This window comes from Puntigrus tetrazona, chromosome 9, assembly GCF_018831695.1.
Source record: "Puntigrus tetrazona isolate hp1 chromosome 9, ASM1883169v1, whole genome shotgun sequence".
Lineage (NCBI taxonomy): Eukaryota > Metazoa > Chordata > Actinopteri > Cypriniformes > Cyprinidae > Puntigrus > Puntigrus tetrazona.
Genome location: NC_056707.1, coordinates 2,755,032 through 2,768,085, shown reverse-complemented (window position 1 = coordinate 2,768,085; position 13,054 = coordinate 2,755,032). Strand labels below are relative to the sequence as shown.

Sequence of the window (13,054 nt, the reverse complement as noted above, 5' to 3'; positions counted from 1 at the left end):
TAAAAATTTGATAGCTAGAGTTAGCTGTAGCTGTAGGAGTTGGCTTTGATAGCTGTAGGACCACTCTAATATAATACATGTATGATTGTCAGCTCTCTTTGACTATAATACAGACTTGATTCATTTATCGCACACGTTGTATTTAATAGAGAGTCTGTTGTTGTTGATTTTAGTGGTCAGGTATATTAGGTAAGGGACTAAAATTGCATTCCAGTTCTTTTAATGAATCCAAATTGCTTTTTGCATGCAGCAACTGCCTACTCATTTACAGCCCATGTTAAAAGTTGAATTAAGTATGTAATAGGGAAGTGATAAAAGCATATATTTAGGTGTAGGATGTAACTGGATGTGCAGGATGATTTTAACTTTCATCAGGCATTGTTCCACAACACAGCACAGGTTAAATGCATGTAGATTGATACATTCATTGTGAATTTATTTGGAAGCATAACACCTAAATAAGCTATTTAAATACGACCAGTGAAGCAATTTTTTTTATATAATAAAAAGTAATTAATCTGATTGCAAACTTGAATTAAAATACATATTTTGATAGAGTTTTGAGAATTATGAGCGGTTTGATTGCAGATGGTGGATTATGGACTCAGATTGCATTTGGTCAGCATATAAGTATCAGTCAGACTTTTGCTTGTAAGGTTGTGGGCTCATGAATATTAGTTACAATTATTTTTTATTATTGCTCAAAACGTGTGTGTGTGTGTGTGTGTGTGTGTTTGATGTTCATCAACCTCACACTCTTTCCAAATGAATACTTCTCTATAAATGTTTATAACAATATTCATGCTCCTGGATTCGTGTTTGCTGAAAATACATTTTCCAGCAGGCCTGAATATGTACAAGTGCAAAGGAATTTTATCTTTGCACTAAAATCCTATTGAAGCAGGAATGACTGAGAGCTCCGTGAGGGCTCTAAAACGCAACGCATGCTTCTCGTGTGCAGAAATTAACTAGCTGCTGTTCATTATGAACTCAAAATGTTCAGCGATTCATACCAAACCTGAGACCGCATGCAGTCAACTCATTTGTCATGCTGTCTGCTGCACGAACTGTAAAACAGTGTCAGAGTCTGAACAGTCTACAGCGGAGCAGAAGCAGAACAGTGCATATTCTCACCTATCTCTCAGTGTGAGACAGTGACTGATTACCTTCATTCAGAGCTGTTGAGGAGCAATCACCCGCAGGCTCCAGGCTTTTTGGAAGGGTGTCTGGCCCCAGCAGGGCAGCAGCTTTCATTATCCGCCTCTGGAGTTCTGCTGGATGGCAACGATGCTTTCGGAGGCTGTGCTGAATACCTACTCCGAAGTCTCAGATAGCTGAACAGGGTTAAAATGGGGCTCCGTTTTAACATGCAACACAAAGCACAAGCCAAAATTATGTCTAATTAATCTTTAAAGATGCTAGATTTTTCCCTCGATATTTTCAAATGTAGTAATAGTTAGTAAGGTGGTTGTTAAGTTTAAGTATTGTGTAAGCTTAGGGACGTAAAATAAGGTCATGAACGACAGTTGTGATGTAACTAAGCCTTGTTTTTTTTTTTTTTGATGTGTAAAATATAGAAAGTAAAAATATATAAGTGACCGTACAAGCCCATCGAGCACTGGTGGCCAAAATAAAATACCTTCTAGTGTTTATTTATGTATATTTTGTGCTGTCAAATGATTAATCGTGATTAATTGCATCCAAAATAAACATATTTGTTTACATAATATATGTGTGTGTGTATCGTGTGTATGTGTTATGCACATATAAATACACACACATGCATGTCTAGATTTAAGCAGGAATATGTTACATTTGTGTGTTTAATATATTTATGCATAATATAAATGAAAAATAATCTGTTTACAGGCTTTACAGCTATCTGACACAAAAGCTATCTGTGGTATTTATTGTTTGAATAGTTGCTGCAAAGAAAATGGATAAATACAATAAATCGTCTAAAAACTAAGATGAACGGATTGTTTAGTGTTCATGTTTAAATAATGAAGGCTCGGATTAAAATGTGAGATTTATCCACAACATCGTGTTATTTTTCAAGTGTTGTTTGTTTTTCATTCCTTCATGAATCCGTGTTTCCTCACAGCGGCTGACTCTGCTCCATGTGAACAGTAACCAGTGTCTGACATGCCTTCTGAAGAGGATAAAATGGTTCCCACTCTCAGAGACTGCAGCGGCAGGCGATCACAGCAGTGGATCTTGAGGAACATGACGCTAAGTGTCTGACAGAGCCGGCGACAACCAGTTCAGGCTTGAATCTCGTCACGCGCCACACACCATGAGACCCAGAGTCATGTTTACGGCCGTCATTTTCTGGTTCATGATCGAGTTCAGCCAGGCTTTGATCAGGAGAACCACGCACAGCCCATTTGCTGACCCGTTTGTGGCCAGGCGTGTGTCTGGACTGCTTCCTCTAGCTCTCAGATTCTCTGGTCTGGGGTCAGATCGTAGCCCGCGACCAGCTCTTGGCGAGGTTTAAGCGCTTGCTGTCTCTGATCTGAGCATGTGTCACTGGCTATCTATGCTGCTCATCCTGTGTGGGAGTTTTGGTGCCTCTTAATATCCTACACGTCATATCTTTGACAGTAGCCCTTATGTTTCTTTGGAGATGGACAGATTGCGTCAGCTTCCACTGTGCTGAAGTTTAACTCTGTTTGCTTTCTATACAGCACCTGAAGGGATTGTGCGTTGGTCAGTGGATTGTACGCCAACTGTATTACTTGCTGCTGTTTCTCAAAACTAACATGATCTTTTTCAGTGACGTACTCGACCTGCCTTAAGGGGATAGCTGCTCTAAAATGAAAATTTTCTCATCATTTACTCACTCCAAACTTGTGATGTCTTTCTTCTGTTAAACACCAAACTGTTACATTTTAGGTATTACTGCATCGCTGCATTCTTTTATTAAACTTTAACCTACATTTAACTAGAAATCGGGCTGAGGATCTTAGTTTCCCCATCATGCTTTGCCATGGCACTTGTAGTCACATGTTGCTATGCAAATTTATACCAAAGCATTATCTGACTCTTTGCATAAACTAATTAAACTATATATTTATATATTATTATTATTATTTTGTTTTTTTATTACAGTGGCAATGTATTAAGGACTCAATATTTGAATCAACTTTTTGGATCAACTATCCCTTTAAGGATTCATTTGTTTCCGCATTTGTTCCCCATTTTATCATACACAGTTTCATTTATGTGATTTTAGTTTATGGAGGATTTAACTGTGTTGTATCTACTTTATCTGTATTTAGTTAACACATTTTCCGGTACATTGGAAAATGTGTGTGGGGTTCATTGAAAAATCAACTTTTCGTTATTTCAGGACATTGAATTAGTTTCTGAAAAAAAGTGGAAATAGTAAGAATGTGATTTTTAGGACCCATTCCTCATTTAAACACACTACTTTATTGAAATAATGTCATAATGCCTAATGAACCTATTATTGCTATTATTATTGTTGTTGTTTTATGCTTTATTTTGGGTTACAGTAAGACCTGCTGATTCATCCATCAAATGTTCATTTTATATTTAATATTAAATAATAATGTGTTATTTTGTGCCTGAACATAAACATTTTGGGTACAGCGTACAGGCAGCAGCATCTCACATGTAAACCTAAAATGGTAATACTTTACAATAAGGTTTAAGGTCAGTTAACTATTTAATTAACAAGAAATAATAATGAACAATACATCTATTTATCAATCTCAGTTAAAGTTAATTTCAACATTTATTAATGCATAATTAAAATCGAAAGTTGTGCTTGTTAACATTTGTTAATGCCTTGTGGATTAACATGAACTAACAATGAACAACTGTATTTGCATTAACTAACGTTAACAAAAAATGAATAAATACCGGAATATATTGTTCATTGTTTGTTCCCATTAGTTAATGCATTAACTAACATTAACTAATGTAACCTTAATGTAAAGTGTTAGGACTAAAACAAGTCATTTAAAGCCCCATCTTCATCAGCTGTCACTGATTCTGATTCACTGGTCCAGGACACACATTTGTACAAATGGATCAACTAGGCTTTTTTGAGCATTGATGTACATATTAAAGCAAATATTTTTTTAATATGAAATCGAAAAACTGCAGAGGAAAAAATGTGAGTGATAATGCTTGGTGTATATATAATATGTTTAAAAAATATTGTACAGCTCTATGCATTGCTACTGTATGTACACATCTATTGCATCCACCATGTTCTATCAGTGTTCTATTAATGTCTGTTTAATGCACTCAATCAATATTAATTCTTGGAGGGTTTAAGGATTTGTGATTTGTCTCTTAGTTATTTGATCATTTTAACATGCACACGTTTAATGCATTCACAGCATAAATGAACTTAGTTAAAGCTATTTAAGACTGCACATAATTTGGAGCAGTACTATGAAAATATATCACAATTAATAATATGAACTGTTTGACATTATTATCACCACATGCATGTTACAGTCGGAACTTTTCTGGATTTTTTCAGCTTCATAAAAACTGAAAATGTGTGACTTTGTACTGGTCTTAATGTTAACTGTTTGTACTTTCTTTTTTTAAGTCTCAGATGACCTCATGTTTCCTAGATTAATATAATACAACTGTTAAGTCTAATAAACCATTGTTGTGTAATGTATCATCTTGTCATTAATATGATGAGCAGAGAACATCATAGAGTATTCATCTACTTGTGCCAGGGTCATTCAGTACATCACAAGAGCATTGCAGTATGTAGGTGGTGTGTCATGTTTTTTGTTTTTTTTTTTGCTTTAGTTTGATTATTTTTTTACACCACTATTTTCTAGTGTACAATAAGTGCTTTCGGAAATGAGGAGAGATAAACGGTTGAACAAATTTGTGAAAACGGGGTGCATCCTCATTTGGTGCAATATTAAGCTCCAGAAGCCTACAACACTGTATACAGAGTAGAGATAAACTGACCACAATCAGTCTTAATTTATTTCCACATGATTTCACTTTAATGTCTTGTTGGAGCACACACACACATACACACACACATACACACGCTCACTAACTCATTGCACGACTGCTCATACATCCAATTCCCCAACCTAGTCATAATGATGTACACACACTCCTCTGTGACGACTCTCTCTCTCTCTCTCTCTCTCTCTCACACACACTTCTCATAAAAGCTCTCTGGAAAAAATCTGAAGACTGTTTAGAAGAGAAGCGTAACATTTCTTTCATCTGATACTGTTCAACATCCCCCTGTGCCAAAACATTTTCATCATGGAAGCCCAGTATTACCCTTTGAGTATCTTGCCCATAAGTATCCAGCCTTAAAACTATTTCTCCATGGATACATGGCATAAATATCATTCAGTGCCAACTTTAAGGCTTCCAAATCAGTCAGCTCAAGTCCTTAATCAACTCAAATGGAGAACTGTTATCATCAGCAGGATTTCTGAAACTCTAACTGAGCACTTTCACTGTGTGATATAGTCACATACAGTTTATTGCAGTGGATGTATTTCATCGTGTCGTGTTCTGTGTGGAGTCTGAATGACATGTGACCTAACATTACATGCGGTGTTATATTAAATATATTACACAATGAGGGTATGACCATGGAAAAACAAATTTATTGGTTCCTGATCAGAATAAGTACTATAGACTAGGGTTTCTCAAAACTTGGCCTAGAGGGCCAATGCGCTGTGGGGTTTAACTGAACTCTGATGAAACAAGCTCATCAAGGTCTTTAGGCATCAGGATTTGAAGAACCCTTTTATTAACCTGCTCAAATATCTGGGTATACAAGTCTACAAGAACATTGTATGTATTATTATTCATGCTGCTCAAGGAACACATAGGTACAGGTCCTAAAGACCCAGAAGCTGTATGGATAAAAACAGTAGTAGTAATGCAACATTATTTTCCTCACAGAACTCAAAAATCTTGCAGGAAAAACACTTGCAACCAACCTGGACTAATAGTGGACCTTTTTTTGCCGCCTGTCACTCAAACTCTGAGACCGGAGCTAATTTCACATCATTCGTCCTCATCCTTCTGGACCTGTCTGTTGCTTTCTCGACACACCACATCTTCCTGTCCACCCTCTCTGAACTAGCCATCTTTGCTAGTTTGAGTCCAAGTTTAAGATCATTTCAAGTTTCAAGGGTTGGAGTCTAACTCATATTCGCTAATCACTGGAATTTCTCAGGGTTAATTGTAGGGCTACATCATTATTCCCATGTATACCACCTCCACTTTCAGTCAGTCTAGGCACAAGTTTTTACCTGTGCAGATTTCGCAATGTTGATCAACAGATCTGCTTGGTTTAAAATGATTTTGTGATGTGCTTTATACATCGCTTCGCATCTTAGTAGTTTGAAATTCAGTATCACTGCATTTTCGTGTGTTTTTTTACTTTATGTGCAATTTTTTTTGGTCTAAAAAAGCATCATGAATAAATGAGACCAAAACAATGTTGTATTATTTATTTCCAAAACCTAAAATTGGTAAAATGAAGTGTACCAACTTGATTTGTCTTTGTTAGGTATGTTTTTGGAGCTATTAAAAGGGACCCCAAGAGAATCCGCTTTTAATTTTTTCATGATAATCAGTGGATGGACAATGTTAGTGGCGTCAGATGTGACCTGACATTTAAAATGTATTAAGTAGAAGAGATCAGCAGACAAACTGACAGACCTCCTCTCTAAATCGGGCTGTTAATAAGACCCTTTGCTTCATGTTTAGACTTGTTTTGTGTTTCTTTAAATAACACTGCAAAATAACTGCTGGAGATTATTTCTCCAGAGAGAAAGACAGTGAAAGGCAGAGGGAGACGTGATTAAAAATGCAGCATCTGAACATTCTGTGATTTGTGTGTGTGTGTGTTTATCTCCCTTAGGTACTGTGGTTTCATAAATTTGAGATGATTGTAAAAGTGTAAAAGATGCCCAGGCAGGTCAGTGTCTCGTCTCATCTCTCTCTCTCTCTCTCTCTCTCTCCCGCTGATCTCAGAAATGTTGCTGCTCTTAATTGGGGCGGGGGCTTGTGGTTTGGTTGCTCCAGAGAACAAAAGCGTTTTAATTAGTGGGTGTTACAAGCGTGAGTCTCACGGGAAGGGCAGATCCGGAGCGACAGTGAAGTGGGATTACAGCTGGACACATTTTCTAAACCCTCAGTATGGCAAAAACGTACCCTTGTTCCCACCTGGAATTGAGACTCATTCATAAAATGAGAGGTTGCATTTCTTTAAATTACTCTGATTGAGCCAGACTTATTGTGCGTTAATCTAAACAGTGGCTAAATTGCAACAATCTAAACATTTAGAATGATGCTGTACAGTTCAAGTAAAGCATACCATAGGGTATTAATCCTATGTATTCATCATAATTTCACTAAAAATGGGAAATAAATGGCAAGTAAATCGTAGTGAATATCCACTGGGCACTATAGTGAATGCTGCGCAATGTGGCGACAAAAAAATAAGCCGCATTATCCTTCTACTAAATTTTGTACTACTTTACTATAAAGTTTGTAAAAAAAACTTGGAAGACTTGCTACTTCCAGTGAGATTCTGAAAAATCTGATTCAAGAGATACCACTCGTGCTGTTAGGTCACATTACAATGACTGTGTTTACATGCACCATCATGACTTCATTATAGTGAGATTTAGGCAGAATTGTAATTAAACATTTCCTTATGTAACTGCTATAATTCGATCAAACTAAAGTGACTGAACTCATCATCGTAGTAACCATATTTGTATTCAAATATGTGGCATATGCCAGTTTTAGTAGCAATAAACAGGCATATAAACACGGTAAAGTGCTCAGAGGTACATAAAATGGAAAATGGAAGTTTTCTACTCACTATAATTTGCTATGGATGCAGTGTCTTTTACTTACCAACAAGTGCCTTAGAAAATCATATGTTCATTTACTCAGTTTCATGATGGCAAAACTATAGAACATATAGATAGATATATACAAACAGCCAATAAAGGTTCGAAAAAGGTCGCAAATGGGTTTTCTACAGTATTTCCTCTCTGAAGTTGAGAAATTGTGATCCAGAAACCTGTTATTGGTAATCAATACCTTCACAACAGAACAACAGATTCCAATATCTGTGAAATAGCTAATCCCACACTACCTCAGCAGTCTTTGAGAGCCACTAAAGAAGACTCTAATAGACCTTTTCTGAGCTCACAATGGAGGCAAACAACCTCATGCAATAACTCTGATGAGAGTGATTAAGGCACACGGTGGGAAACGAGAGGATGATTGTCTGGAGTGATTGGCTGAGTGACCCTGCATGGAAGTGCTGCGAGAGAATTGAACTCAGTCATTTTGTGTCCCCTTTCCTTGCTGATTATATTAATAAGATAAATCCAAGATCCCCCACCAGGCCTTAACCCGACTATTTTTATGAAATGGGTTAGACAAATCTCTTTTGCTGGTCTCTGGAGAGCAGCGTATCAGTTTTGGAGAGGAGGTATAAGGGGTCATTGCTCTCATAGGATTTGTCAAAGATCGGAAATAGATAGATATGGGACGGCAAATCGAAGTCAGAAATAAATAGAATTGGGGTAGCCAATCAGAGTTTTCTGCCCCAGAGTGGTGAAGACCTAATTAGTTGTGTTTGCTATGGACATAAATGATCCCTCAAATCATGCGGCTTGACAAGCAGAGTGTTTAGTTGTTTTTCCTGGTGGCTGATGCAATGGATGAATAATTTCCTTGAACATGCAATTAATCCAAGTGTATTTAGTAACTAAAAGCCTCCATCCACCAAAAATGTGGTCACTGCAGGAGAAATCCTGAAACCCCAGTAGGAATCAGGACGTTTTGTGTGAGGAACAGAAAAGTTTGACACACAGATTTAGCTTATGTTCAAGTTTATCATGCTAATTCACCACGCTAATCAAGTAACTCATGCATGCACTGCTTCATACATCACTACATTATTGACAATAGACACTGCACCTCTTTTTGCCTGCCTGGTCTTGAGACACGAAATACGTACCGATAAGTATATATCACTTTAGTCCCTGGATATTTAACATAGTTAAAAACACATCAATACATACTCGTCATAACAACGTAATAAAAATGTGCCACGGTTCTGGTATTGAACCTGTGTTTTAGTACCACTCAGTGGACGTTCCTCTTGGAAACTGTGGAGAAATGTGCAGTAAGGCACGTAAAAATGTTGTTGCACAAAAAGTGCACAGGGGTTTGTGTATTTGTGAGACCAGGTTGATCTTTATGTGCAAAATTTGACCTGATCACTTTAGCAGCCACATAGCAACACCCTGACGACCAATCGGAAAACCGATTGTAATGCACAAGCGCCATTAAAGTCTAGTTCTGTTATTGTTCAGCTAAATCAATATGTCTTTATTTTATGTTTTTATCTGGCAAATTACTCAAAACATGTTCATGTAATGTATCATTTGCAAAGCTTGTCTGTACCACAAAATCATCCTTCACCCACTGCACCCCCTCATCTAGGGAAGATTTTTTGGCTGCTGTGTTAACAGCGAAAGTTTAAAATGCATTAATTGCTCCTCGCTGATGGGAGATAATCTGCACAATTAAAATAATTGTTCTGCTGGAGCTGTGCTGGAAGAGTCCCCTGTCACAGCTCTTGCAGGAGGCTGGCCATAAATAGCAAGATGCTCCTCGCCATATGCTGCCGAGCTCAGAGGGGACCGCTCCAGTTCAGACTGTCCTTATCACGGCACTTAAGAGCAAATCTCAGAGATAACAGCAGTTAAATTACATTTGTAACTGACTGCTTTTGAGCATTACAAAGATCAAGATAATGTGTCTTGCCAGGAAATGTGATGTGTTTGTTTTGTATGTGTGTGTGTGTGTGTGTACAGTATATCATACTGTGTTTGATGTATTACCCCAAAGTAAGTGTTTTTATGCTGCTCGTCATTATAAAAAAATGCAAAAATTGTCTACTTCAAACCATAGTGAGCTGCCCTTATGTCATTTACCATAAATGACATTTGTGGGGTCACACTTTCTTTTAAGGTCCTTAACTAACCTCATAACTAAACTCATAACTAACCAATAACTAGGACTTTTGCCTAATTTGCTCCCTGTTGATAGTTAACTAGCTAACAGATAGTCTTGCAGAAACTGTTCTTTAAAAGTACTGACAAACAACTAATATGTTAGAAGTATTCCCAATGCTAAAATGATACAATTTGTGGTAATATAGGCCTACCACAACATTTACAAACAACAACATTTATGCTATTAACTACATTAGCTGCTTTATACACGTATTTATAAACCATTTATGAATGCCTTATTCTGGCCATATTTTAGATGTTTCTAAATTGAACAACTACCATACTAACTAACTACATGCAAAGTTTATGAAGTTAGCTACAATGATCTTTTGTCTCTCTGCTCGACTAAAAATCTGAGGTTTTGTCTTTGGGGCTCAGAAATACCTTGCTGGCATCAGACTAGACTCTGATCTTAAAATGCTTCAGCACCGGTGTGACTTTCTTTTGTTTAGAGTCTACCATCAGCAGAGACTCAAGACAAACAGAACCTCTTGTGCTCATTAAGGAATGGAAGAGCAGCCGTTACACTGACCCGCTCTCACCCGGAACTCATTAATAACCACTGACGCTTCCGTGGCCGGAGCTGCTGCTCTTCTTATCTGACAACTCGCCATATTTAAGACTTAGAAGACTGGCCACAGGAAAGTTCATTATCTCTGAAGGAAGGAGAAAAGGCCAGGAGAATCTGGAAACTAATTGGATATATCTGTATATAACTGAAATCAAAATATTCCTTGAAATTATCCCATTAAATAATGCAACAATCTGTGTAAATGATGCATGTTCACAGTTCTTTTACAAACAACATTTTTATCATTACTTTCGAACATTCAAAAATATGGTGAGACTTTCTGAAAATAAACTGTTACCAAAGATTTTTTTTTTTGCAGATACCATTATATTTCAGTTAGAATGTTATGAAGAATTATAAAGAATTCTTGCTGCTGTCTTCTGTACTGATATTGATTGTTCAACGGCAGACTGGGAAAAAGTGCTAAATTGACAGAGAAAATATCTATATATCAACACTCTAGGCAAAGTGTGATATGTCAAGTGACAATAAACAAATTGATTTTTAAAACTGATATTTCATCAGGTTGATTTTCCTGCAGTGCTATAAATATGATCCATTATTGTGTGTTAGAAAAAAAAAAACCATTTATAACGAAGTATTGTTGTTAAAAATCAACTGATCATAACTCTCAAATATCACATTTTCTAATTTTAACCAAAAACATGTTTTTAAATTCCCTTTTTTTTTTAAATTGGAAATACATCTGCAGTCATGTTTAATAACACAAGTTAAATATTTATATGGTGATGGAACCACATTGATAAGGTAGGTAAATTATTCAACTTTGTCACAGTAGTTTGGAAAGGTTTGTAGTTAGATTTTTTTTAAATTATTATGCAAACATAAATGCATATTGTTTTTGAAAAAAAAAAATAAAAATAAGATGCTCACATATTTTTTTTTTTAGAACTTTAATACCTAATAGTTTACTTTCTAATAATTTTTACTCATTTTAATAATTTGACTTTTGACTGAAAAAAATTACTTTTGACCTTGCATGTGGCACAATATCTGACATTTCAGTAAAGCTTCTTTTTCTGAATCTAAAAAGAGATAGAGAGGAAGAGAGAAAATCTTTATCGTTGTGAGATCTTTGACAAATACATTTTTATTATTATTTACTGTTGCTTTCGGTAGCTTCTCCGGTCCCACTTTATATTAGGTGTCCCACTATTAAACTTATAATTTGGCACAATGCATTTATTGTGTACATATACGTTTTTACATTATATATATATTTTTAAAAATACCTATATGTAATTACATATATTATTAATTTTTGTAATTACTTTTATAATTACACTGTTCACCCATCACTTACCCCTAATCCAACCTTAATCCAACAAATATACGACCAAACCTGTCCCTAACCTTAGCTGTACATTAATAGTAGAATTAGTGTTTTGTAATACAATATGAACATCATAAGTACATTGCACTTATGTTTTGATGCAAGTACATAGTAGTCAAGGCCACCAAATATAAAGTGTGACTGCTTCCCCTTTAAATCTCTGAGTCAGTTTCGGTGGTTTTAAAGGAAAGTGTCTTGCTTTAACAAGCACAGATCGATAATCTATTTATCCTTGAGCGATGGGAGAAGCTGCTCATTTTTCCAGGTGTAGTGGAATGGAAAATGTCTTTTGATTTGTGACACAAGGCATACACAAGCGCAGACAAACACACGTCAAACAGAAAAACAGCTTTAGAGTGTAAATATACAGTAACTGCCTTGATAAATCAGGATGATGTATGTACAATATCATTTATGCCTTCATTACCTGTGCTAGCAAATGACTCCCTTCTAAAATACATTACCTCGGCTGAGTGTCTCACTTAGGTATGATCCAAAGTGCTTTTCTGTTTGATGAAAGCGTAGAGAATTTTCAATGCGCATCTACATCCTCTCAAGGCCTCAGTAAATCAGACTGTCAACACAAATCAAATTAGGCAGGTAGACTACAGCGATATGCCAGACAGGTGGCTGGTCATCGCTCTCCTTTGATGGGTAAATTACATTTGACATCCGCACAAGCTATAAATAGACACACACACACACATACAACGAGGTGTTTAATCTCGGCAGAAGAAATATTATAGCAATTTGACGACGGACAGTAAATCATGCTTTTTTTCTGTTTGACTCAAAGGTTTGGGACGTTACTGCGTTTGCTTTGTTGTGTAACCAGAAACCGTCATTTGCAGTGATGTGTGCAAAGAGAGGGGATGTAATTGAACACCCAGATGTTCAGTTGCATGTGAAATAGCCCATTGTATGTGTGTGTGAGTGTGGCCTTGATTAATAGTACTGTATTTGCAATGGATAAATGATTCTGCATCTGCTGCATGTAGGCTATTTTGTTTACTCACTGAATAACTCATTGCTGCATAAAAC

The 13,054-nt window shown here is 36.4% G+C and overlaps 1 protein-coding gene across 1 annotated transcript in view; it reads left to right on the top strand.

The window, feature by feature from the left end:
- LOC122352168 (polypeptide N-acetylgalactosaminyltransferase 13-like) overlaps positions 1-4,666 on the top strand; it is a 35,119-nt gene extending 30,453 nt beyond the window's left edge. The window contains 2 exon segments of the mRNA XM_043249746.1: positions 2,105-2,138; positions 2,141-4,666. Coding sequence (XP_043105681.1) covers positions 2,105-2,138; positions 2,141-2,244 — 138 coding nt within the window. The 3' untranslated portion in view covers positions 2,245-4,666.
- The last annotated feature ends 8,388 nt before the right edge of the window (positions 4,667-13,054 follow it).